Genomic DNA, 26,491 nt, shown 5'->3' on the forward strand with positions numbered 1-26,491 from the left:
TTCTCTATTGGAAACAAAGACTCTTTGACTTAGGAAACTCTGTTTCCTTTCATCCTTGATGTGCTCTACTTTTAAAAGAGACAATGCCTAGTCTACAACATGAGGCATAATTCAGCAGCCCTGAATTCCAGCTCCTGCTGCTTTACTGAAAGTCTTTAGATGACTTTTGGCTTTGATTTCATCTGCAATGAGTGTAACAGTAACATCTATGTCCGCAGATCATGAGATAGTCACTGTGATAGGGCTCAATAAACAAAGGAATCTCCTGAGGAATATGAATAGTAAGTTATTAATTATAAGATTTTCTCAGCTGTGATCATCTGAGATATTCCATTCCCTCTTCCATGGTGGAAAAGGCAAGAGTAAAATTGGAAAGAAAGGAAATAGACACTGAAGGGAAAAGGGCTAAAAGGGACAAAGAAAGAAAAGAGGGCGGGGAGAAGAAGTAGATGGGGAGAAGTTAGAAATGGGAAAAGAAGAGGACGGATGGGTGAGAGTTTAAAAAGAGAGCGAGAAGTTGGAGAATTGGTAGGGTGAGGTGGGGAGAGGGCAGGAAATACTGGGTGAGGGAAGATGAAAGGGCTAGTAGAGGGAAGGGAGAGTGGGGGTAGCCAGAGACAAGGCTCCCTTCTGCCTTCACTTACCAAACTTCCTGTCATTTTAGAGGCTCTCAATAACTTAGTTTCTCTCTCATAGTCTCTCTCTCAAAGACTGTTGCAGTTAAACTTCAACAAGGATGATACATCTAACACCCTGGCCTCTCAATTTTAACAACAGGGTATGCATTCTACCTCAGCCTTCTGTTTCTATGGGCTCACCCCAGACCTCGACATGGCTAGAAACTCACCACCTCTGGGATCTCAGTTCCAAATCTCCCCTTCAGACCAGCATCAGTACTGCTAGCTCATTTGCTCAAGTCCTCTATGCAACCACTCTTTGACATCAATGTATCTAAGACTTTGGCCTCTTTCCTGACTCCCCTTTTTCTCACTATCAGCCCTCATGTACTATCATTAGCTTTTCTGTATGGGTTTGATTTCAGATGCACCATCATAAACATTCCCTTCCAAGCACCTTTTTGGCAAAACACAACCCTGAACCAACTCAACAATCTGCCTTCTAGGTGCTTGCACCTGAGCTATCAAACATTTTTGATTATTTTAGATCCATGATCTCAAATACCCAATGAGTTCTTAATATTGCTCAGAAATCCTACTGCATAATTTTCTTTAGAAGACCAACATTTCTACTCTCAAAGATGTTTATTTCATTCTTTCTCTTCAAACATCCTTCTCCCTTTTCTTCACCTTCAGCTGATACTGCCTTTTTTTTTTTTTTAAGATTTATTTATTTATGCATACAGGAACTAGGGTACAGGCCAGAGGTGTGGAGGGTGACAGGATTCGCCAGAGACAGAGTGGGGAGCAGAACAGGTGGAATGACGGAAATACACTGCTGAGGGGAGCAGCGGGCAAGACAGGAGAGGTCTGCTGTGCCATGTGGGTCAGCTCCCTGGTGGGAGATGGAACTTGTGCTGTAGTGGCTGCAGATAGCTTCATAGTACTGACACTTAACCCCTTGCACCACCAGGGAGGCCCTGATACTGCCTTTTCTTTAATGAGAAAAAGTATCAGGCTAGAACCCTTTCTACCTTGGAACTTTCCTGCACCTTTATCTTTCTTGCAGCTCCTATTACAAATGAAGTTCTTCCTTTCTAAGCCCTTGTAAGTCCTCTGAGATTCTCCATGCGCCCTTTGAATCCATCCGATTTTCTTCTCAAGGGGTTAACTCTCTCCTTCTAAGGAAATCATTTCCAGTAGTTTCAATACAAGCTCTATTGTAACACTGTGCAACAGAACTTTTTGTGATGATGGAAATGTTCTGTATGTGTGCTGTCCAATACAGCTTCACTAGCCACATGTGATTACAGGGCACTAGAAATATGGCTAGTGTGATTGAGGAACTGAATTTTTAATTCTACTTAATGTAATTAAATTGCCATGTGATTAGTGGTTACCATATTAGACACCCGGTTCTTGTCTCCCATCCTAAATAAACTTTTCCTTTTGCCCCTAATTCTTTCTGTTGTCTTCATTTCCTCACTTACTATCTACTTGTTTTTAATATAGTTTCAAATTAAATATAATGTGTGGCAGTAGATTCATAAATCCAAAGATTCAAAGTTACCAAATCCAATTTAGGGTATATTTGCTTTATATGCAAGCATACGTACTCATTTGCTTTTAATAGTGTTGACCTCTACATCAACACAATCCTACCCCAAATTCTCTCCTCTGCTGGAACACCACATTCTCCTAATTTTCCTCCTACATTTTTGGCTCTTCCTTTTCAGAACCTTTCTCCTTTCTCCAACTTCCAAAGGTCTGTTACCAAGGCTCATTCCTCGGACTCCTATTCTTCTTCCTTAAGGTTTAATCCTAATGCAGGTGGCAAGGAAATGGAATTATAGTTAAAAGGCTTCACATTGCAGTTAGACTATAACTGAAAACTTCCTTAACCAAAGGGTTTAAATGACCTGTCACTGGCCTAACTCTCCCACCTTCCACCCCCACTCATAGAGATCTGGTCTCAGAAACCCTCTTTCAATTGCTGGCCAGCTTTCAATTGCTCCAACAAGACAAGTCTTTACAGCTTTTGCATGTACCTTTCTCTCTGGAACATTCTTTCCCAGTCTTTGCCTGCTTTTGCTCTTTCCTAGCTATTGGTTTAAACATCACCTCTCAGGGCCTACCTGGTAGCGCAAGGGGTTAAGACTGCAGCACAAGTTCCATCCCCAGCCAGGTCGCTACCCACACGGTGCAGCAGACCTCTCCTGTCTTCCCGCTGCTCCCCTCCGCAGTGTATTTCGGTCAATCTGTCTGTTCTGTTCCCCACTCTGTCTCTGGTGAATCCTCTCACCCCCTGCACCTCTGTCCTGTACCCCAGTTCTGGTATGCATAAATAAATAAATCTTTTTTTAAAAAAAGTCACCTCTCAGAGGCTTTCCCTGATTCTTTCCCAGAATGACACGCATCCTTTGCTATTCCTTCGTTGTTTTCCTTCAAAGACCGTGGCTGTCTTTTTCGCTTCGCGTGGAATTGTTTAGGTTGGCTGCCTCCCCCTTGGAAGTGACACTCCCAGCGAGCAGAGACTACGGCCTTTGCTCTGTCGTGCACCACGGCCCAGACTCCAGCACAGGCCCGACCCGAGGAGGGCGGGGTAAGATAGCGGCGGAACGAGTCACCTGCAGACCGGGGGCCCAGGGGGCGCGGACCCGCGACGGACGCGGGCCGGCCGGGGGCGGGGGCGCCGCGCTTAGCCCGGGAAGCCGAGGAAGCCCCGCCCCTTCCGGCCGCGGCGCGGACGCCAGGGCAGCCACGGCTGCGGGGCGGCTGCGGGCGCCGGCTCGGCCCGCCCCCTTCTCCCCGCCCCGCCCCGCCCCGCGCCGCCGCGGCCAGCCGCTGGCTGTCAGCTCCCTCAGCGTCCCGGGGAGCCGCGGTGTATGCTGAGCCGCTGCGGCCGCCGGCTGCTGCACGTCCTGGGCCTTGACTTCCCCCTGCTGACTCGCCGGCCGCTTTTCCTCTGTCCTCGTCGCCTCATGAAGCCGCTGGTCGTGTTTGTCCTCGGCGGTCCTGGCGCCGGCAAGGGGACCCAGTGCGCCCGCATTGTCGAGGTGAGGCCCGGGCAGCTGACGCGCTCCGGGGCTGGACCGGACGTCGGCTCGGCCTGTCTCGGCGCGCCCGGCTGTGCGCACCCGCGGGCCGCGGACTACGAGCCCCGGCGACCCACGCGCCGGCCGCGTGGCGGTGGTCGGGGGTCCCCTGGCGCGCGGCATGTCGGGACTGGTAGTTCGCCGGCCCCGGGGCGCCCAGAATGGAAGGGGACCGCTTGGGGTCGCTTTGTTTCTGCGCCCCTCTGTCCGTACATTCTGGCGACCAAGTTCGTCTCGAGAGTGAGCTGGGAGAGGGCTCCCAGGAGGGCCGGCATCCAGGGGCCCCTGGCGCGCAGTCAGCGGGGCGCTGGTGGTGGTGAGGGCAGCAGAAGCGTAGATTTGGGTTAGAGGCCCTTGGAGGGGAAACTGGCTTTTCCTCTTGGCCCCTCCCCGCAGGCCCTCTAAACTCCGAACCCCTCCACTTACCAGTGTTTACCCTAGAAAGATGCCTCTGGGGCGGGGTGCTTCTTTAGATGTCCCAGGATATGCCCTTAGCTCTTCCTGACCCCGGCTCTGGCAGTACCAGCCTGCAAAGAGGCTCAGCCTGGGCTTGTCGGGTGGAAATAGCCCGGAAGCTGGTACTGAGATCGAGCTTCTGCCTCTGGCCCTGCTGCCAGCTCACGCTCTGTCCATCGCTAAGTCACTTCCTCTCTCCAAGTCTCAGTTGCCCTTTCTAGAATGTTAGGAGAGAATGTGCAGCCAGATTTAAACTCAATATAAAATCCCTCCCAACTCTAAGTTTTTTTTTCCCCTTTTCCTTCAAGGTACTATAGGTTATCAGTTCAATTCTGATAACAGTTCTCGAGCAGATGACGTGGTTAGTTGCAGTGACACTATGAGGGGGAAGACAGTGGAGAATCTGAGGAATGTTTGGGAGAAAAGCAAAGCTATGTAGAAATAGAAGAGATGGTGCTGGTGCTGTGAAACACCCAAAGAATCTCGGTGACCAAAAAAAGTATTGAACCAGAACTTCTAAAGTAATTCCTTCCTCTGTTCCAGGATATGACTTATATATCACTTATATGACTTATATTGTTTTGGACTTTCACTCCTTTCCTGTATTTACACAATCCAAATATACTGTCCTATATTTTATACCCTAAAGAGCGTTCAGAAAAAGTTGGGTGGTAACATCTCCTTCATTATCTGTCCTACAGCTGTTTTTATAATCGATCATTTTTAGGAATAAAAGTGGAACTAATTCAACAAAAAAAATACATGGATATATATACTTATTTGTTGGTTCTTTTCACTTTTAAAAGACAAGTGACAATTGGATAGTTTCAATTTTTTTGCTTTATTATAAAATGACTTATACATGTAAATAACATGATATGGAGAGGAACTAAGATTAACTAAGATTTAGAGTTACACAGATAGGGTTCAAGCCCAAACTATCACTTTCAGTTTCTTAGGCTCAGAGAAATGACTTTTAGCTTGAGTTCCTATGTAAAAAGGGTGTAACAATCAATACCTGTCTACTGGTATCTGTGAATTTTAAATGAAGTAAAATATGTGATACACATAGATGCAAATACTTTTTTTTTCATCTTGAACTTCCTGTTCTTAATCTATGAGGTTGGTTATTTTTACTTTGAAGTTGTATTACTTTTTATAAATAGTTTTATGACCGTTACATTTGAAAACATTGAAATATTTTTTTCTGAATCATAATGCTACCAAATATCCACACCCAAACTAATAATACTATGTTACTCCATCGTATTAAAAATAATCTACCTTCTGGAACTAGTATTTACTCTATTTAATAATGATATTTTAGACCTAATGATTAATTATAAGATTTCTAGATGAGATATGTTTCTTATTCTTGAGGATTTCGCAAATTATACGAGCTTAAACTGTTTTAAATGATCATCTTTTCTCACGAAAATATTTACTCTTGAATTTAGTTGTCATAAACATGAAATTGTTATCTACAAATTACAAATACTGTATAATTTCACAGTTGCTATCCCATAGCTAAGTAAATCAGACAATAAATTGTCTACAGTCCGTTAAGTCAGAGGTTTTTTTCCCTTTTTCAGTGTCTTGCATTTTGACTCATTTTTTTATTATTCAGGCAAACATAAGCTGAATCTGAAATACTGTTACTGTGTGGAGTAAAGTTTTATAAATCAAGGTTAATTCCCCTGCCATAACTCCAGTCCTGATGTAATTCACAGGTTGCCTGAAATGTTGCTGAAATAGAATTATTTCTTTGGAAAAATTGCATTGATTTCCATCTTAAGCTGCCAGAAGTACATCTTTGGGCCCTGGCTACAGAGCATGATTTGACACTCATGTCAGATGTCCAGGGATATTAATATTAGCTATGAGGGTGTGACCAGAGGGAAGTTGACATATACTTTTTTCTTCTGGAGATTGTTCTACCACTGCTATTTGCTCTCACACCTTGAGGAAGAAAAGGCAATTCTGACATACAGTGTCTTCTGAAAGTGTTCTAAACTGGAAAGGTTAGGTTTGAGGGGGTTTCGGTTGACTTTGCCTGTTGATTTGTAACTGATCTTTTTCAGTTTTACTTTCTAATTGTTTATAAACCTATATCCTCTCATATGCAATTTGGTTTTGAAAATTGCCATCTTTGAAATCAGTGCAATAATACTTTATTAGAGCTGAGTGCTCAGAGTGGAGTTATTGTGGAATAACTTGTTACAAAAAAATTATTATGTGGATACTGTGTCATTTTTGAGCTTTTAAAGTTAAGCTTTATATTGTTTTGGCCCAAGAAAAATTATGGTGCTGTAACTTAAACTTGTCTTTTTGCATTTGTTAGCTGGAAGAGATATTTATTTATTTATTTATTTATTAAATTTATAGAGGCATGTTTAGTTATTTGTTTGTTTGTTTGTTTATACATGCACTGGGTACAGTCAGAAGCACGGGAGGGTGAGAGAATTCACCAGAGCCAGAGCAGGGAGCAGAGCAGGCAGAAGGACCAAAGTACACTGCTGAGGGGAACAGCGGGCAGCAGGAGAGGTCTCCTCCGGTGGAGGTGGCCAGGGAGCAGCTGGGGATCAAACCAGCGCCACAGAGGCCGCGGGCAGCTTCGCAACCCAGCGCTCAACCGCTGCGCCACCGGGGAGGCCCCCTGGAAGAGATATTTAAACGTCTACTCTTTTAAAGGTGGTAGGGCATTTTTTTTTTTAATCTAAACAAATTATGCAGGACACTCGCTTGTCCTAAGATGTGAAATAGTTTTTACTTTGGTCCCCAGGGGGCGCCCAAGTAGCACTTTACTCTCCCTATATCAGGAACTACTAGCTCCTTCAGGCAGATTTCTCCTTTAACACTTCACTTTACTCTCGTTGAATAAAATTGATAGGTTTGTGAAAATCTGTTGAACATTCGAAAATTTCCAAGCTTTTTGATTGCAAATCCCCAAAGCATATTACCACTTGTAGAAGAAACTAGATAGAATCTCCTTTTGGTGGGGTAGTATAGAGTGAGATAGGTATTTGTTTGTTTAATAGAAAGTTTATATTACCTGTACAAAGGATAGCCCACAGAATCCCTGACTCTTCTAAAGCACTACACTTCCATTAATATTTGTATCATGGTGGTTTTTTGTTGAGAACCCAGAGGAGGTGTTCAAAAGTAATACACATTTCTTAAATGTTTAATCCTGAGGTCACCAATTTTAACTGTCTGGTATTAACTACTTCTACATCTCTCTCTCTCAATGTTCTTACAAGTCAAAATGCAAATATTTGCCTTTTTTTAACCTCTAAATGTGATTATCCTATTTTTTTACTGACTCTGCCTACATTTGCCTTGCTCAAGGCCCCTCTTCAATATCTGTTCTTCCTCTTAAACTTACTCCCTTGGAAATCTGCTTGATTTACACCTTTTGGGTTAATGTTTCAGTGACAGCAATTGGTTAATCTAAGCACCACCTTTCAGTTAATGATAGAGGACTGTAGTCAGTGAAGACCTCCCAAAATCATATAGAATATAGTATTTTAGCATTTGTCCTTCTGAATTGAAATTCAGAGCATTTCAGAGAAGTCATTTTAGTCCTGGGACTTTACGACCAGATAAGAGAGAAAGGGTGGAGGCAGGGCATAACTGTCTTATTCTTTGCATCAGGTTGTCCTCACCACTCTGACTCCTGTATCCTGTTGCCTTAAAGCTAGTACTTTTAACCCAGTTACCATATGAAAATGTATCTGCTCTAACACTTCAGTTGCTTTTACCTGACAACATTTTTATAGACTGAACATGCCATTAGAGCATTTAGAACTTTATAGAGAACAGGTGTAAGGGAATATATTGTTTGCTGACAGTTTTATGCTCTCTGGTGAACACAACTAACAAGACATTGTTGGGGGGAAGGGATGTCCTGAACAAACTCCACAAACAGGTTTTATGAACTCCACCCCCACCCCAGACCAAAGAGATCCAAGACACCAAGGGTTACAAATCCCATGATGTCATCACTACTGAAGGGAGGGTTGCTGGGAACCGATGGTGAAGTTAAGCAGCCAGGTTTGGTATATAACCAGACATGTGGGCCTTGGGGGGCCTTGGCTTTTCGCCACCTTTCAGAGTGCTATTGGGGTTCCAGATCAGCGGAACTGTTAGGACACATTCACCAGTTTATCTCCCTCTCTTTCTCCCTGAGTTATTCATTTCTTCATTTCCCCTTTTTTGTAAATAAACCCTTACACTTTTTCTGTGTACCTGCGGTTGAGTCTCACTATAAGTCCCTTTTAAGCGCGCGGGTAAGGACCTCCCAAGCCAACCTATTTCACATTGGGGTTGCCCTGTAACAGCATCACTTTGATAAGGGAAAAGGCACCAGGTGTTACCTACCATTATCAGAAACTTTCACTTTGAGGGACTCAGTCCTGTGAAGCACGTTCATGCCTGGTTTCCATCAGTCTCCAGAAGACCCATAGTGAGTTCCTTGTCATTAGGCTATTATCATATATCAACAAGCAAGTAAATACGCCTAACTTAAGACTACACAAAAGACTGCTTCCCTGTCCACTTTTTGCTAGAACTTCTAGACTGTCTTAGCCATGAATGTTTGCCATTGGAAAGTAAGTGTTTAACCTAAGGATTATTTGCCTTTATAATTATGTATAGTTTAGATTAGATAATAACATGAATTTCTGTTTTCTTGGTGTCTACTAGGAGTAGAGAGACAGCCTAGAAGATGTTTTAATTATGTAACTGAGAATTGACTTAATAAATAATTTAGCTTTTTAAATAAAGAATTTTATTTACTACCTGTTTAATGATCATTGGATGAGGAAAGTGGAAATGGTAATGGTGTCAGAGGTGAAAAAGGGCTGCAATGAAGGGTGACCAGAAACTGGCTGGAGGGTGAGTCAAGTGTGCCTGACTGTTCAAAGTTCCTGGTCTCATCTCTGTGCTAGCATACAACAAAGCAAACAATAAAGTCCAATCAACTTCTGTTATTCAATGGTGTTAGGAATTTGAAGGCAAAAGACTGCATCTCTGTGTCTGTCACTTAAGAATTATGTCAGAGACCCACTTTGGGAATAATAGAGTCACTGATAGTCAGGAGATTGAGTTCAAGAGCAAGTTTCCTCTCCACTGACAAGTCAGCTTATCTGAATTTCCCCTTTTGTAAAATGAGGGGTGTGGAAATGGTCTTTAGTGTTAGGTAGTATATAACACTATAAGCAGCCAGATTTCCAATTGCTACGAATATCTGTGCCTTCTTTGCCTTTCTATGTGGTATGTATAGGAGCATCAAAGAATTGTATTAAATAAATAAATTTCATGTTTACATGGAACTTCAGAGTGGTAATAAAGAATGTGCCAAGTCAGGTAAAGGAATATTTTTGAAATAGAACAATTGTGTATGTGTGGTTTTTTTAATTAAAAATATTTAAGAAATAGGAGTTAGACTGATAGTCTTTTTTAATTTTAATTTAATTTAATTTTATATATATTTTTACATCATTTTTCATTTTTGCACATTGTATGCATTTTCATCTTGGTTATAGTCCCCATACAATTCCCACCCTCCTTATTTTGACATAATCCCTCCTATTCCCCGCCCTACCCTAGACTGATAGTCTTACAGTGAGGCATGGTATTAGAATGTAGATTTTTTTTTTTTAAAGATTTATTTATTTCTTTATACAAGCACTGGTTACAGTCAGAAGCACAGGAGGGTGAGAGAATTCACCAGAGCCAGAGTGGAGAGCAGAACAGGCAGACTGACGAAGTACACCGCTGACGGGAGCAGTGGGCGGCAGGAGAGGTCTGTGCGCCATGTGGGACCCTCGCCGGCAGCTGGGGATCAAACCGGTGCTGCAGAGGCTGCGGGCAGCCTCGCAGTGCTCAACCGCTGCGCCACCAGGGGAGGCCCTAGAATGTAGATTTTGATGTCAGCTATTGGTTTGAATCTCAGTCTACCATCTACAACCTTGTTGCTTCACTTTTCTGATTCTGAATCTTCATTTGTAAAGCAAGGATAATAATGTCAACTTCACTGGGTCGTTATAAAGATGAAGTGAGATTATGGTCCTTCAGTGCTTAGCGTATTTATTGGAAACCTTTTACTCAAATTTACTGGAAACTTATATTTACTCAAATTTATTGGAAACTTACTTTTCATTTACAATATCACAAACACATATGGACATATTAGTAAATGTACTTTTGTCATATAATTTATGTAACTATCATGTTCTACAAATTGGACACATTACTTAGTTATTTCCTATTTTGGAAACTTTATTTTACAGTTATTGTATTTTGTGCTTTAAATCAAGTGTTATTGAGATATAATTAACACATAATACAATTTACCCATGAAGTATATAGTTCAATGGAGTTGGTAATTGCATTAATTTTTAAATATTGTGGCAAAATGTAACATGAGATTTGCCATTTTAACCATTTTAAGTGTACAATTCATTGGCATTAATTACATCCACAGTGTTGTATAGCCATAGCTACGTTTCTGAAACTTCATCTCTCCAAACAGAAACTGTACCATTAAGCAATAATTCCCCATTTCTTTCTCCCCCAAGTCCTTAGTTACCTCTAACCTTCTTTCTGCCTCTATAAATTTGCCTGTTTAAAGTACTTATATAAGTGTATATATGCTACACGTATATACACATGCACACACATACACAAATGCATATACACACACTCACATATGTATAAAGGGAATCATAATATTTGTCTTTTAGTGACTGCCTTATGAATAGTATGTTTTTAAGGTTAATCCATGTTACCTGAATTCCTTTGTTCCTTTTTCTACCTGTTCATGTGTGTGTGTGTGTGTGTGAGAGAGAGAGATTTCATTTATCCATTCATCTGTTGTTGGATACTTAGGCTACTCCGCCTTTTGGCTACTGTGACTAATGCTGTAATGAACCTTGGCATACAAGCATTGGTTTGAGTCCCTGTTTTCAGTTCTTTTTTTTTTTTTCATTAGGAGCTTTTTATTAATTCACATTGTTTTTACATTTTCATTAGTTCTTCAGAGTAAAATAGTTGTTTACAATTCACACGCATCAATTGATATATTAACTGATACATTAACTCGGTCCTAAAAAAGCTACTCAGATAGCTTGGACAATACTGTTTTTAGTTCTTAAGTAACTCTCAGACCGTCTACCACAGCAGCTCTACCATTTTATGTTCCTACCAGCAGTGTACAAGAGTTCTGGTTTCTCCACATCTTCACCAATTACCATTTTCTGCTGCTGTTTGTTTAATTATAGCCAATTTAGTTGGTATGAAGTGGTACCTCATTGTGGTTTTGATTTGCATTGCCCTAGTGACTAATGATGTAGTCATCTTTTTGTGGACTTGTTAGCTTTTTGTCTGTTTTCTTTGGAGAAATGTCTATTTAAGGCCTTAGTCCGTTTTTAAATTATTTGTCTTTTTGTTGTTGCGTTATAGTTCTTTGAAGATTCTAGATGTTAAGTCCTTATAAGATATATGTTGTACAAATACTTTATTTAACCTTTGGAGGAGTTGCTTGACTGCTTTTCCAAGTTGCTGCATCATTTTACATTGCCACCAGCAGGGGCATGAGAGTTCTAACTGCTCTGGGTACTGGCTAACACTTCCTATCTTCTTTTGATTTTGTTTTTTTTTTTTCAGTTTTTTTAAGTAGTGTCCTTGAAGCACAGAAGTTTTTTATTTCAATGAGATTTTACTATCTTGCGTATTAATACATACAGTATACTTTCTATTGCCTGTGGTGCAGAGGCTGGTAGGTGGGAGAAGTTGCCTATTTTGCAGATGGTTTTCAGCATTCTTCCTGGTATGTAACGTGACGGGAAAAATATTTTCCTGTAAGCTAACCACGTTTTAGGGCAGTTCCTTGTATGAAGAAATTAGACTCTAATCAAGGACCAGGAATCTCTTATATCTGCTTTGTAATTTCCTGTTTCTCCTGTGTGTCAAAGAGCTCATCTTCCAGCTGTTGGGGCTTACACAGTTTTTTCTTGAAGTTAAGTATCAGTGAGATGTTTGGGGATTTTCACCTCAGTGGTATTACTTTTGGTGGAGGTAGTGATGACACATTTGTGGTGTGTTCTATGCAGAGGAACTCGATTGAGGGACAGAGGTCCAGTCATAAGTAGCAAACCACAGTATGACTCCTTTAGGGGAAATCACCCTCTTACCTCTGTGGTGCCCAGTGAGATTGAGCAGAATGGGTCCAGGAGTGATGCTAGCTTTCAGTTTTCTCACATGCTGAGCAAAGGGTTTTTGCTATGGCCCAACAGCTTTAAGGCACATTTTCAGTAGCATAATAGTATCTGGGTCTTTTGTGACGTTTAATCACTCTGGTTCTTCATTCTTTCCACCACTAATGTGTTTTGTGATGGTAGCAGGAACCTTCTCTGTTTTCTTTTCAATTCTGGGTTTGGATGTTGAATACTTCCTCTTGTGCATGGCCTTTCTGGAATACATAGCAGGTTGGGAAGATCTACTGATTCCTCTGACTAGGCCAGGGTTTCAGCTGCAGTGGGGCTTCCTTAGGCATCTGACCTTGAGGTTATTCTTCTTAACACTGCCACCCGCGTCAGCCTCCTTGGCTTCAGGTTTCTTCTCTTTAGCTGGCTTCTCAGCCTTGTCGCCGCCATCTTGCAAGATGGGGGAGAGAATTAAGGCCAACATGTTGGCCTTAATAGAACATGTTCTGTTGGCACAGATTGTTGGACTAAAAATGAAAATGGTTTCTTGTTCAAGAAGATTCATTTTCTCTAAAAATTCAGTTGAGATGTTGCTTGGCACAATAAAGTTCTGCCAATGCTCCAAGGAGGCTAGAAGCAGTGTATGGAGGTGTCATTTCCAGAATATCTTGCTTATAATTTTGAACTCTAGTGTCTAGAGTAGGGATTCATTGAAATATGTTTTCTTTTAAGTCTTTGAGCTGTGCCTTTTGGATCTTGTCAACTGAATGTGTCTCTAAATTTCCATCTGTTTCTAGGATATAAAAATGGACTGTTTTCTGTCTCCTTCTATAACTCTTGACTCCATGCCCATGCAGTGTGTTTCTATGTTGCTATATTATACTTTTGTTTCTCCTTTGTTTAGGGAATGGATCTCTTTCCAGAGAAATTTTTATCTAAACATTTGATTTGATTTTTGCTGCTATTCTCTACAATGATTTAGTTTAAAATTTTAAGTTTTTGATTGTCCAAGGTACTGTTTCCTTTATTTCTTGAAGTTGGGTGGTGTTTTTATTTGGGAATTTTAATCTTTACCGTGAGGTTACTTGGAATTTCATTTTGCCTGTACTCTTAGGGTATGACATTAAAAAAAACACTTAAATTATTAATCTTTCTTTGTGGTATTCGCTTTTTAAAGATATGTGGATACTATATATGCTTAAAATTAAAAGTACATAAGGTGAGAAGTAAAAGTTCTCTTTTGTCAACCATACCTACTCTCCTTATGTGTAATCACGTGTAAGTTTTGTTATGTGTGCCACTCTGTTCCTTTTTAGATGTTTTTATACACAAGATATAAAGCACACACACGTGTGCATACACGTTACTTATTGTTTCGTGATTTGATTTTTTTTTTTTGCTTAACCATTTATCATGGATAGCTTTCCATATCAGAACATATGAAATAATTCCATATCATTCATTATATATAAGTAATTTATTTTGCAGTTTACATATTGGGTAGGCATTTGGATTTTCTGTTTACACATGATGCTGTTTTGAACATTCATGTACATATGCAACTATTTCAGTAGCATAGCTCTTAAAAATGGAATTACTGAGCCAAAGGGTATGCAAGCTTAAATGTTGGTAGACTCTGCCAAATTGCCCTCTTAAACAGCTAAACCAGGTTACACTCCCACAGAATATGAGGATGCTGGTTTCGCCTGCAAACCTCCTAGACTATCTTTGCCTTAACCGGATATAACATCTTTTTATTTTAACCAGTCTGAAGGATGGAAAATAGAATCACATTGTTTTAATTTGCATTTTCATGATTACTAGTGAGGTTGAACAACTCTTCTTTTTTCTTTCTGTGAATTGTTTGTTCTTATCCTTTGCTTATTTTTGTGGTAGTCTTTTCCTTGTTAGCAGAATCTCTTTATATATAATGTATATTATCCTGTCACCTTTGTATGGTGAAAACATTTTCTTCCAGGCTGTCGCTTGTCATTTGATTACATTTATGATGTCTTTGTACAGAAGTTTTTATGTGGTCAAACATAGATTTTAGCATTTTGGTTCTTGTTTAGTAATACCTTTCCCTATTTAGAGATTATTTTCCTCATACTGTCTTTGGGCTTTTGCTTAAATTGTGTTGTTTTAGAACTTCAATTCATGTGGAATTTAGTTTTCCATAATGTATGCAGGGATCTAATTTATTTATTTTTTAATCTGGATGCCATTTGTACGGGTATCATTTATTAAATAGTTCATCTTTTTGCCATTGATTTTTACATGCTGATTCTGTATCATTTATTGAATTCCGATTTATACTTGAGTCTGTTTTTGGAATCTGTTGAGTTTTATTATTCTATTTTATACGAGTATCACACATTTTTATTACTGTAGCTTTATATTTTCTGTCACCTGGTAAACAAGTTCCCATTTGTAGTTGTTACTATTTTCAATTTTGGTCATTCTCTCAAATTTATTCTTTCTGATATACCTGAGTGTCAGATTATCAAGTTTCATTAAAAAATTAACCCTGGTCAGTTGAAGGTTGAGGTTACAATAAACTTACAGATTAATTTGTGGAAAATTCAAATACAGTACAGTAAATTCTTGTTGGTTCTCTTTAAAAAAAAAAAAAAAGATTTATTTATGCATACAAGAGCTGGGGTGTAGGCCAGAGATGGAGAGAAGTGAGAGGATTCACCAGGGACAGAACAGTTAGATCTACTGAAATACACTGCTGCGGGGAGACAGGAGAGGTCTGGTGCGCCATGTGTTAGCTTCCTGGCCAGGATTGAACTCTTGCATCAGTGACTGCTGACAGCTTCGTAGTGCTGACACTTAACTTCATGCGCCACCAGGGTGGCCCCTCTCTTAATTTAAAAAATTTGTTTTTTATGGTCTTGAGATCCTTGCTGATTCTGTTTCTCTAAATGCATTTCTCCATTAGTTTGATAATTTTGCAGATGCTTAAATGTTATGTTTTAGTATGTTATTACATTCAGAATTTAGTCACCTTTGTTTACATTTCTATTTTTAAAAGAGAAGCTGAGGTATTAAAAAGTTTCTATTTTGTGATGATACTCTTTGCAAATTGCAATGTCAAGTCATTCTCTCTTAAACTTTCTTTTTACTCCCTGTGTAAATGACATTCTTATTTTAATGTTATTTCCTTTCTTTTAAAAATAAGAAACAAGTACTGGTGGTCCTACTCAGTGCTAAGAAACCTCTTTCCTAAGGTGAAATAGAGGTTAGGGTTTCATCGAAGTGGTTTGATGTATGTCCTCCAGGGATTCTCACAGGAACTCCAAGAACTGAGTGCTAGGCTCATGCCCCACCTGCAACAGTGCTTAGGTTGCAGTGGTGTGAGTATGCAGCTTCTAGTGACTATGAGAATTGATCTTTTAATTAACAAAATCAGATGAGTGTTTCCTAAGATCAGCAATACCCTTGTGCCTGTCCATTAATGCTGGAAGTTTTCAAATTATTGCCTCTGAGCTCCTGGAATCCCTGCTGGGATTCATCTTTGAATCTGGCATAGTCTTTATTTTTGACCATTTTCCTTCCCTACTAATTCAAGGAATGCAGAATATTCAGAACTGAAATGAATTGAAAGAAAAATACTGGAAATGAGCAAAAGTAATGAAATTGAAGTGTGAAAATTCTAATTCATAGTTGCTAGAGGGATCATTTGGTGTGTAAATAAGACACCAGTATCCTCAATTACCTGAGAACCCATCTGCAAAATGTTAGAGGGATATCCAGGCCTACAAAAATGAGGTAACAGTTTGGTGGCTTGTAACGCACTCTTCAAATTTTATTTATTGTTTGGTCTTCTTGCCACTTCCTCTGAAGAATCAACTTTTCCCACAAGCAGACAGTGCTGGTAAAGAATTAATTCCTTAGGAAAAGTTATGCAAATATGAATAATTGCCCTCATTAGTTAATAACAGAACTCAAGTCACTTTATATATGCAAAGTCACTTTTACATCCTTTATGAATAAACCTATGTTTGCCCCTGTATCAGCACATTGCCTGACATTCAGTAAAAATGCATGGATTTAAAATAAATGTCAGGTATTGCCTGAATTAAGGTTTTCTTACATGAAGGGCAAAACATTGAGAAAAATGAAATGGTGCTATAATTTTCTGCAGTTAAATAGATTATAGTCCTCATTTCTCCTTTGCAGGATTTAAGCTTTTAAAATGTCACTAATTACAAAGATGAAAATGATGTAAGAATTATATAAAATAAAATATTTTTTAAAAAATTAAATAAAATGTCACTAATTAGAGAAAGAAGTATGCTTAATGTTTGGAGTCTGTCTACTAAAGCTTGTTGCTTAAATAAAGATTTGACTTGGTTTATACTTTCCATAGTATATAGTTAATATTTGGATTTGCAATTAAATAGGTCAAATGCATTTGAAATACAATGAGGGCGGATTAAAAATGAGATGGGAAATACACTAGCACTTTAGATATTACACTCAGAGTCTTTGTTTTTAATGATAACTTTTCCTTAATGGTGGTAACAGGAAAAATTCTAAGGAATTTAAAAGGAATCCTAAAAAGTTGAACAGTTTTGGGCCTCCCCGGTGGCGCAGCGGTTGAGCGCTGGGTTGCGAAGCTGCCCGCGGCCTCTGCGGCTCTGGTTCGATCCCCAGCTGCTCCCCGGCCACCTGAGGAGGGTCCCACATGGCGCGCAGACCTCTCCTGCCGCCCGCTGCTCCCTTCAGCAGTGTACTTCGGTCCTTCTGCCTGCTCTGCTCCCCGCTCTGGCTCTGGTGAATTCTCTCACCCTCCCGCGCTTCTGACTGTACCCAGTGCTTGTATAAACAAAACAAACAAACAAACAAATAAATAAAACATGCCTCTAAAAAAAAAAAAAAAAAGTTGAACAGTTTTAAGTATTTGTGTACTGTGTAGCATCTTACAGTTGAAGAAAAGAAAGTTTCCCCAGACTGCCAGATACTGTTCTGGAAAGCCCTTTTATCAGAAGTCTCATTTAGAGCAACTGGAAAAAGTTCTATTGGAAATAATGCCTTTAAAATAAATGTTAGACTTAAAATTTTGTTGGGGTGCTGTAGGCTCTAAAGCTATCTTTTTGCAATAAATACCAGATGGGTGAATCTGCATAATTCTGCAGTAGTCCCTGCAGCATTTTGGGGTGTTGTGCTGAAGGTACTTTGTTGACAGTACATATCCAGAGTTTAGATTTTTAAGGTTCACCAATATTACAGGGATTATAAAGTAAGTTTAGACTTAAATGCTTCATAGATGTGTCAGCTATTTAAAGAGTACCCAGTGGTTTTAACTCAGTTGCTTTAACATATATTAATATTTGTATCTGCTATCTCTGCTGTGTTCCTTATATATATTGATAATTCAGTAGCAGACCAGTGGATGGAAGGAGGGTACTGGTATCCACTTTTCTTCCTGCCTCCAAGGACTTGCCATTTATGCATCATTTGTATCTTGAACTCTGTTTTTGTTCACATAGAACCTCTTACCAGGATATGGAAAGAAGGAAAGACAATTGCTAATAACTGAGAGAAACTGATCAAGATGATTTGAGAGTTGATACCATAAAATAGTCAGTGCGTGCTAGCTGTAGTAAAATAGAGTGCCATTCTGTCCTTGTTGAGAATGTGATGCTTTTTCCCCCCTCCCTCCAAATCTTAGTTATGATTCATGAAAGTTATTGAGTTGTTTTTCAGCTTATTAAAGGAGAAAATGAAAGTAAAAAATTGAGACAATTACTCTAAATGAATTGAGTTTATACATTTGTCAATAGAATTCTATTTTTAGTTGAATAATACCTTGTGATCCAGCCTCTGTATTTTATAGAATGTTTAACCTGCTATGGTTTCGATTGTTACTCTTAAGACTGTAGTTAGTGACCCACTAGATTTTAATTGCAAGGAAATTTCAGAAAATGTGAAAAAGTGTGGTTAACCCTAGGAAATATCCATTCTTGCTTTCCTCAAAGTTGGCATCAGTGACTACTTAATGACAGCAGAATACTTTGAAAACATGTTCTGTAAAGTCCAGCTATTATTAAAATACCATAATTACTGTGTGTGAGTGACAGTTGCTTTTTTGTTGTAGAAACTGTGGTAAGAGGAAAACTTCTGCAAACTCCTTAAGAAAAATATAATACAAAAAAGCATGTGGCAAATTAAAGGGGAAAAAAAGGGAATGTGGATGAGAAATAGAAAACCATGCATAGGTTTGACATTGTTACATTCATTTAAATTCCTTGTTTCCTTGGACTTTGCAGATGAGGTTGTTTTCTCTCTTTTTTATAGTATGTTTTAAAATACCATTTTTATATCTCTATAATTTACAATGCAGTAATGCCAAAATCCATTTTAATGTAATATAAAGCTTTCAAATTTGATTTTTCCAGTGTCGGGAAACAAACTGAGTACTAATTTTTCAGTTACTAGCTAGGCTCCTGACTGTATATGTTGCTCATAAAGCAGAGGCTGCCTATACAGAGCAGTCTGTACTGTTGGTGTTTCACTGAGCATTTGCTCTTGTTTAGTACTGTCTCCTCATTTACTCAATATTCCCATATGCTATAATCTCTACACCAGATGAGAGCATCCGGCAAGCGTAGACTTCAAGTGTGAGCCAAAGTAAGCGGTGGGAAATGAAGCTTCTAATAAAATTTTGTGGACAACTGTTGCAGAATGTTTTCTGAAAATGGTACATAATAAATGGAAAAGTAGGTCACAACTCATTTTTTATAAAGTCCTTTCTACACCCATCTTTCAAAAGTTTGCTTATGCTCAGTGATCAAAGTAGTCACTTACAAATGGTGTAGTGTGGAAATAATTTTAAAATAACAATTTAAATAATTAAACGATTTTATTTTTTCCATTTTCTGTAAGCAATGGCTTTTTTTTTTTTTTTTAAAGATTTATTTATTTATTTATACAAGCACTGGGTACAGTCAGAAGCGCGGGAGGGTGAGAGGATTCACCAGAGCAGGGAGCAGAACAGGCAGAAGGACCGAAGTACACTGCTGAGGGGAGCTGAGGGGCGCTGAGGGGAGCTGAGAGGAGCAGCAGGAGAGGAGCAGCAAGAGAGGTCTGTGCACCATGTGGGACCCTCGCTGGTGTCTGGGGATCGAACTGGCACTGTAGAGGCTGCGGCAGCTTCGCAGCGCAGCACTCAACCACTGCGCCACCAGGGGAGGCCCAGCAATGGCTTTTTAAAAAAAGCCTATTACAAGTAACAACACATTTGATCATTTCTTCTCATGGAAAGGGCTGTGTGACTAAGACACAGGAATGATACTATGGTTTTCTTTTATTCTCATCAAACTTTATTCCCAATTTTAGTCAGCAAATAAACTGTTTAGAGTTTGTTTGCCTTTGCTAACGATCTTACCATTAGCTTACTTTAGTAAGCAAGAACAAGTTGAGCCAACAATTTTTGGAATGGAAAGAGAATATGGAGTCTCTAATAAAAATAAAAAAATCACCAGAGCTTGAGTGATTCAAAGAGTTTCTGTAAAATTGAAACATGACGTTTACAGAGGTGGGAGTATGGGCTGCCTCAAATCTTAACTTTGAAATTAAAGAAAATTTAAGTTATCAAATAGTTATGATCCACTTTCTATGGATAAGGTAAAGAAACATGTAAGGTGTCGTAAGAATTTGGGATGAGATCGTTGTAACTGAATATTAAATATAGTTTTGATGTTCTAATATTTAAGAGTAAAACAGTTTAAAAATAGACTTTTTGGTTCTTTTGATTTAATTAAAGAGAATGTGATCACGTTCCTGTGGAAGAAGATGCTTTTCAGTATTCAGAAGTCTCTCTTAGAGCTGTATTGTTTTCTTATTTCAACCATGGGGAAATGATAGAACAACAGCATAGCATCTTACGTGACTCAGCTCAGCTCTTACTGTATACTTTGACCTAATTTACCATTTGTATGTTCTTAATAAGTTATAGTCACAATCATAATAACCCTATCTATTGATCTTGTGCAGGATATTTATATTTATTATCTCACTTAAGCTCCTCGATTGGTCTTTTTGTCAAAATCATTTAAGTGAAAAATATAATGTAAAAATGCTTCCAGATTATTAAAAATAAGTGTCTTAATTGATGGTTTTTATCCCCTACCATGTGTCAGACTCTCTCGTGGGCAATTTGTATATTTTAGCTCATTTCACCATCACCACTAAGTTGTATGAAAGCGGTGTCTATATTCCCATGTGATAGGTAAGATCTCTCTAGAGAGGGAGGAAGGGGCCTTTGAATGTGGTAAGAAAGATACTGGTCCAGGTGGAGAGACTGCAAATCCACACGCCAGAGCAGTCAGGAAAACTGATTTCTTGGAGGAGTTAGGACTGTTGCTGCTTATTGAGAAAGGGAACAAATCCTGTATTCCTACCACTGAGGTAAATGTATTCTCATTTTTTTTCTTTATGTTATTTCTTTCAGAAATATGGCTATATACATCTTTCTGCAGGAGAACTTCTTCGTGATGAAAGGAAAAACCCAGATTCGCAGTATGGTGAACTCATTGAGAAGTACATTAAAGATGGAAAGATAGTGCCAGTTGAGATAACCATCAGTTTATTAAAGAGGGTAAGGAGTGTGAATGCCAACCAGTTTAAACCAGAAAGGAAATGAGAAATTAAATGCACCTTTGCTTTGAGTAATTAAGGAATCAGAGTATTGAACTTCTTGCTTGTGTCCTGGTGTTTGAGAATGGCAGAAGTGGAAATTCCACTTTCACCTGGGAAGAAATTGGGCAGTAGTAGGGATTCTGTTTCTTGGTCTAGGAGCAGCTACAGCTGAACTTACCATCCATATATGTACACTGGACCCTTCCTTCCCAATGCACAGTTCTCTCTTCTATTTCAATGTCTTCTTCCTTTTCTCCTCCTCCTCTCCTTTTTCTTTCTCTGAGAATCTGAGGCCTTCAGAAGCCATGCTTCCCATCACAGCATGGTGATTTAGGAAGGCGATAGGGAAGACCAGTCACGCTCTCTAGTAGCTGGAGCAAAAATAGGGCTTGTATCTGAACACTATTCATGACTGTATGTGTGAAAAAAAAAAATATATATATATATATATAAGCATATATATATATGAGATAATATGTGAAAGTAATATATGCTTATTATAGAAAATACACATTACAGAAAAAACTAGTGTAAAAGTATGTGTATAGAATGGGGGAGGAGTACAGTACCCAAATGTCACCAACTTGAAGCAGCCATAATGCATTGGTTCATTTCCTTTAAGTCTTTTTTTTTCTTTCTCTGCACCTTTCACTCTACTTACGATTTAAGGTGATCGATAAAACTCACATATATCTACCACCCTGCTTAAGAAATTGCATTTTGTTTCAACCTGCATCATCTTTTGCCTTTAGGAAATGGATCAGACAATGGCTGTCAACGCACAGAAGAATAAATTCTTGATTGATGGGTTTCCAAGAAACCAAGATAACCTTCAAGGGTGGAATAAGACCATGGATGGGAAGGCAGATGTATCTTTTGTTCTGTTTTTTGACTGTAATAATGAGGTAATGAAAATCTTCTTTTGCCTGCATGGGCTTTAGGCAGCCACTGGTCAGTTAATAAAGAAAAAGTGTGGGTTTTTAAATTTATATTTACATTTTATATTGATATCTTGAATTGGTAGACGGAGTGGACAGAACAGCACTGTGTTGCTGTTGGAATATTAAAATCTGTTTGACATCAGCAACCTTATGGACCTAAATTTTGAGGAAAAAAAGAAGTTCTGTTTTAAATTGACAACTGACTTACACAATAATGTTAAGTAATGAAGCTGACTTATTACTTTCTTAGGTATGCACTGTTACCAGAGCATCTCACCTTAGGTTGTCATTTGTGGAAAACAAACTCACATTTCTGGAAGTCGAGAAAACTCTTTTTAAAAGACATACACATACACACGCATATACATATATATGTATATGTGTATATATTTATGATAGCCTGTTTGTCTTCTAAGAATGAAATGATCTTGAGAATAGCAGGAAAGCATTCCTTTTCCCTCAGAAACTTCTAATAACACACCCCAGACATACCTTTGAATAACTAAATGAATTTCTCGGAATCATTTAATTAAAAGGCCTGACTGTTTGACAGCTGTAATATAAATTTCATTACATTAATGCCAACAGCCTGAATGAATAAGAATCTGAAATAGTGCCTTGAAGGAAGTTGGCTCTTCTTTGGTTGAATCACAAATGTGCCTCTGGTAGAGACTTGTTGCAGCCTTTGAGTTGTTTTAAAATGTAACTCTGTTCTTCCAACCCCCAAAAATATGTTTTCACTTATTCTTCAAAGTTAACTTTAGAATGTTACCACAACTTTATAACTAAGGAATGTTTATTCACGATTAACAAGGAATACTCTATTCAAATGCAAATATGTTGACTCTTAAATATTTGGGTATTGATGGAATTAATCGAAAAGTAAGCAAAAATGGAGCAAAGTTTGAGGCATGTAATTCATACCTAATAAGTTAATAATATATCCTAGATGGAACCATATACATACAGATCTTCTTTTTATTGCGGTTTGAAAAAAAAATACACAGGAAAAACTGAGTCATGAATGAATTCTTATTATGCTCTGTACTTACTTAACCTAGTTTATATAAATTGAACCACATGTTTGAATTTAAAAGGACTTTGCATGTTGATTAATAAATTAGACGCATTGGGTTTAATGTAGGGTGTTTTTTTAAATCACTTCAAACTTTATTCTCTTTTCAATATAAGAGAATGGCAAATTCATATCTCTGTATTTTTTAAATAACTTTTTAAAAAAGATTTATTTTTATTTATTTATGCATATAAGAACTGGGGTGTAGGTCAGAGATGCCGGAGGTGGGGGGAGAGGATTACCAGAGACAGAGTATGGAGCAGAACATGTGGATCTACTGAAATACACTGCTGAGGGGAGCAGTGGGAGAGACAGGAGAGGTCTGCTGCTGCACCCTGTGGGTTAGCTCCCCCGCCCGGCATCGAACTCATGCCACAGTGGCTGGCAATAGTTTGATAACCCTGAGACTTTAACCCCTGCGCCACCAGGAGGCCCTTAATAACTTTTAATTTATTTTTCATTTTTAGATCTGTATTGAACGCTGTCTCGAGAGGGGGAAGAGTAGTGGCAGGAGTGATGACAACAGAGAGAGCTTGGAAAAGAGGTACTTTGCAGTTTTTACACATAGCAACCTCACTTTCAGTTTGGAACTTCAGTCACATTAAATACGTGCCGCACTTTGGTCCAGGCTGAAATAGGTAACAAAACTTGTCTCAGGAGATGTTGAGGGAGTCAGTTGAGTCTGTGACGTTGTCTTCTGAGCTATCCTGTAACATGGAGGACAGTGGATGGTTTCTTAAAACTTTGCAATATTGGTTTCTTTGCAGAATTCAAACCTATCTTCAGTCAACAAAACCAATTATTGACCTATATGAAGAAATGGGGAAAGTAAAGAAAATAGATGCTTCTAAATCTGTTGATGAAGTGAGTATCCCTAGCTTGCCACTAAAAACAAGAAGTCAAGTTAAATTGTGATTTTTTTTTTTTTTTTTTGAGAGGATGGGCAGGAGAAAAAGAAATACTATGGCAAATTAGTTGGTTTATCAGACACCAGAGACTAAATAAAAAATGTAGTCCTTTTTGGATAAAGAGTCTATTACATGAATGAGAAGTCATTTAGCTTGCCCCTGCTGTTTTCATCTCTTCCGTCACAGAGCACGTGGCTCTAGAGGTGGGGGTTTCCATGGCTCCACAGGAGTCAGTGCTATCTCTACATTGAGGGGGTTGGAAAACTTCAGTGCCCGGAAGATATTTCTAGCTTCTTTCACTTTACCTAATCTCCCTTTTTCTTATTCCCTGAGTCTTCTTCCTCTGGACCTTTCTTTTTTTCATATAATCATTTTTGTTTTTTAATTCATTGCCACTCATGAGGTAAACTAATATATCAGAAAATTTTGTGTTTTAGAATCATTACTAAGGCGATAAACCACTCTAGTTTATATTGTAAGCCCTTTTGTTTATCAAATTATTGGTAGCCTACCATTTCTCTGTTTTAAAAGCACTAATAAAATTGAGTGCACATGTTCATAATTTTATATATATTTATGATGTATTACGGCCTAAAGAAATATAGATGAAATTAAAGAATTATAACTTTTAGTGATGTTTTGAAAATTTATATAAAAGTGACTTTATTTTATTGTTTTTTTTGAGTTAACTTTGGTTTATAATATTACATAAATTTCAGGTGAACATTATAATGTGACACCTTTATACCCTATGGTAGCTTACTTACCACTAAAGGACTAGTTTCCATCTGTCACCATATAATTGACCCGTGTTACCCATTTCACCCTCTCCCTCTACTTCCCTTCCTCTGTGGTATGAAAGTGATTTTGTTAACAGGAACTTAGTGATACGATGATTTAATAATACCAACTTTAAAAATTATTATTATCTTTTTCCTTTACAGGTTTTTGATGAAGTTGTGAAGGTTTTTGACAAAGAAGGCTAACTCTAAACCTGAAAGCATCCTAGATATCATGCTTGAATATTGCTTTGATAGCTGCTATCACAAACCCTTTTTAAGGCGATTTTAACCTTTGGTAATAACATCTCAGTTAATGGTGGGAAGGTATGTAGAAAGACAAATTACATTTTTTTATCTACAGTTTTTTTTTGGTCTTAGGGGTAGACAGTGAATTTGGGTTTAATTTATCTTAGCTATGGTGCTCGCAAAACAGAAGGATATCGGCTAGTTCTTTTTATTAGAAAAGAATATCCCTTTTATAGTTTGTGCCTTTTTGTGAGCAAAACTTTTTAGTGTATGTGTACATCCCTTTAGTAATTACAAGATGTTAGGCGTAGGGATACCCTCTTCCCCTCTTTCTTGCAGGTTTTAAATTTCCGACCTGCTAAGTGAATTTGTGGACCAAATTCCAAAGGAACTTTTTGTGTAGTCAGTTCTTGCACAATGTGTTTGGTAAACAAACTCATGAAATGAATTCCTAGAAGTGTTTTAGTATTTATCAAATAACTGACCATTTCCTACAGAATTATAAAGAAACGTAGGCTTTATGTTGTACCACAACTTGTACAAAGTTGTGTGATAGGGCATATTCTTTACTTCCAGGGATGGGGATGAAGATACGGGGGGGTTCAGAGCCTGGAAGAATTGTCAGCTTTATTCTGACAAAAATCTGAGGGTAACGAGTAAGGACTGTGTCTAATGACATATGTTCCTTAGCAGTGGAACCTTGAAGTGTGTGTATTAGATTGACGGTAAAATGATTTGGTTAGCATTTCAGTAACACTTCAAAAATTTTTTTTTGTTTGTTTTCTTACTAAATATAGTGTTAGAAAAAGAAATCTAATGGTTAAATTTCCCATTTGTATTTTATTTTCTTGAATATTTTTTTCATAGTTATTTGTTTAAGAAGATTTAAAAATCATTGCACTTTGGTCAAAAAAATGATAAATATATCTAATAAATGTTTGATTCCCTCCCTGGCTACTTTTATTTAGTAAATTGTTTTGGGGGCATCATGTTGAAGCACTGAAAGGTACAGAATTTTAAAGAGCAGATAGAGTCCAAGGGAATTTTCTCTTAAGTCCATTCTTCCTTTAAAAATCTCTGAGAAATTTATTTTTGCCTTTTTCTGCCATCACGAATACAAAGGAGGGTCCAAGGTTCTTAACATGATATTTATTAAAATACTTCTCATTTTTAACACTTACTTTGGCATACAGGGTTCAATCAGGCAAGAAATTTTATCTTTATATAATTAGATTTTATATTTAAAGTCATTAGGAATAGTGAGGACAATTTATGGATGTAGCCACATTATAAAAGATTAAATTGTTTCTATGTGTGATTGTGTTATGAAATTCACTTATTAATGATAAATTTCTTAACATATTGCCATTAGAAAACAAAATATCCATAAATACTGTAACATACCAGCCACCAAAATTTGCATTGATATTATCTTGGTATCTGGGAAAAGATTGTAATGAATTCTGATCTAGTGATTCAGTCCAGCCAGGATAGGAACACTTTGCTGGTAGTTTA

General features: G+C 38.3%; 1 protein-coding gene and 1 pseudogene across 3 annotated transcripts; one reads left to right on the forward strand and one right to left on the reverse strand.

The window, feature by feature from the left end:
* Positions 1 to 3,502: 3,502 nt before the first annotated feature.
* Positions 3,503 to 24,934, forward strand: CMPK1 (cytidine/uridine monophosphate kinase 1; the record flags this gene model as incomplete). Of its 2 annotated transcripts, XM_084243606.1 has the most annotated exons (6): positions 3,503 to 3,673; positions 20,837 to 20,983; positions 21,777 to 21,929; positions 23,508 to 23,584; positions 23,808 to 23,904; positions 24,893 to 24,934. In XM_084243606.1, 6 exons carry the CDS (start codon positions 3,503 to 3,505, stop codon positions 24,932 to 24,934), a joined length of 687 nt encoding a protein of 228 aa, XP_084099732.1. The 2 variants fall into 2 exon arrangements, with proteins under 2 accessions (XP_084099732.1, XP_084099733.1); XM_084243607.1 differs by lacking the exon at positions 20,837 to 20,983.
* Positions 12,190 to 12,859, reverse strand: LOC311177735 (large ribosomal subunit protein eL6-like; annotated as a pseudogene). The gene has a single exon. The product of its transcript is annotated as a large ribosomal subunit protein eL6-like (transcript).
* Positions 24,935 to 26,491: the final 1,557 nt, after the last annotated feature.

This window comes from Talpa europaea, assembly GCF_964194135.1.
Source record: "Talpa europaea genome assembly, chromosome: 9".
Taxonomy (NCBI): Eukaryota; Metazoa; Chordata; class Mammalia; order Eulipotyphla; family Talpidae; genus Talpa; species Talpa europaea.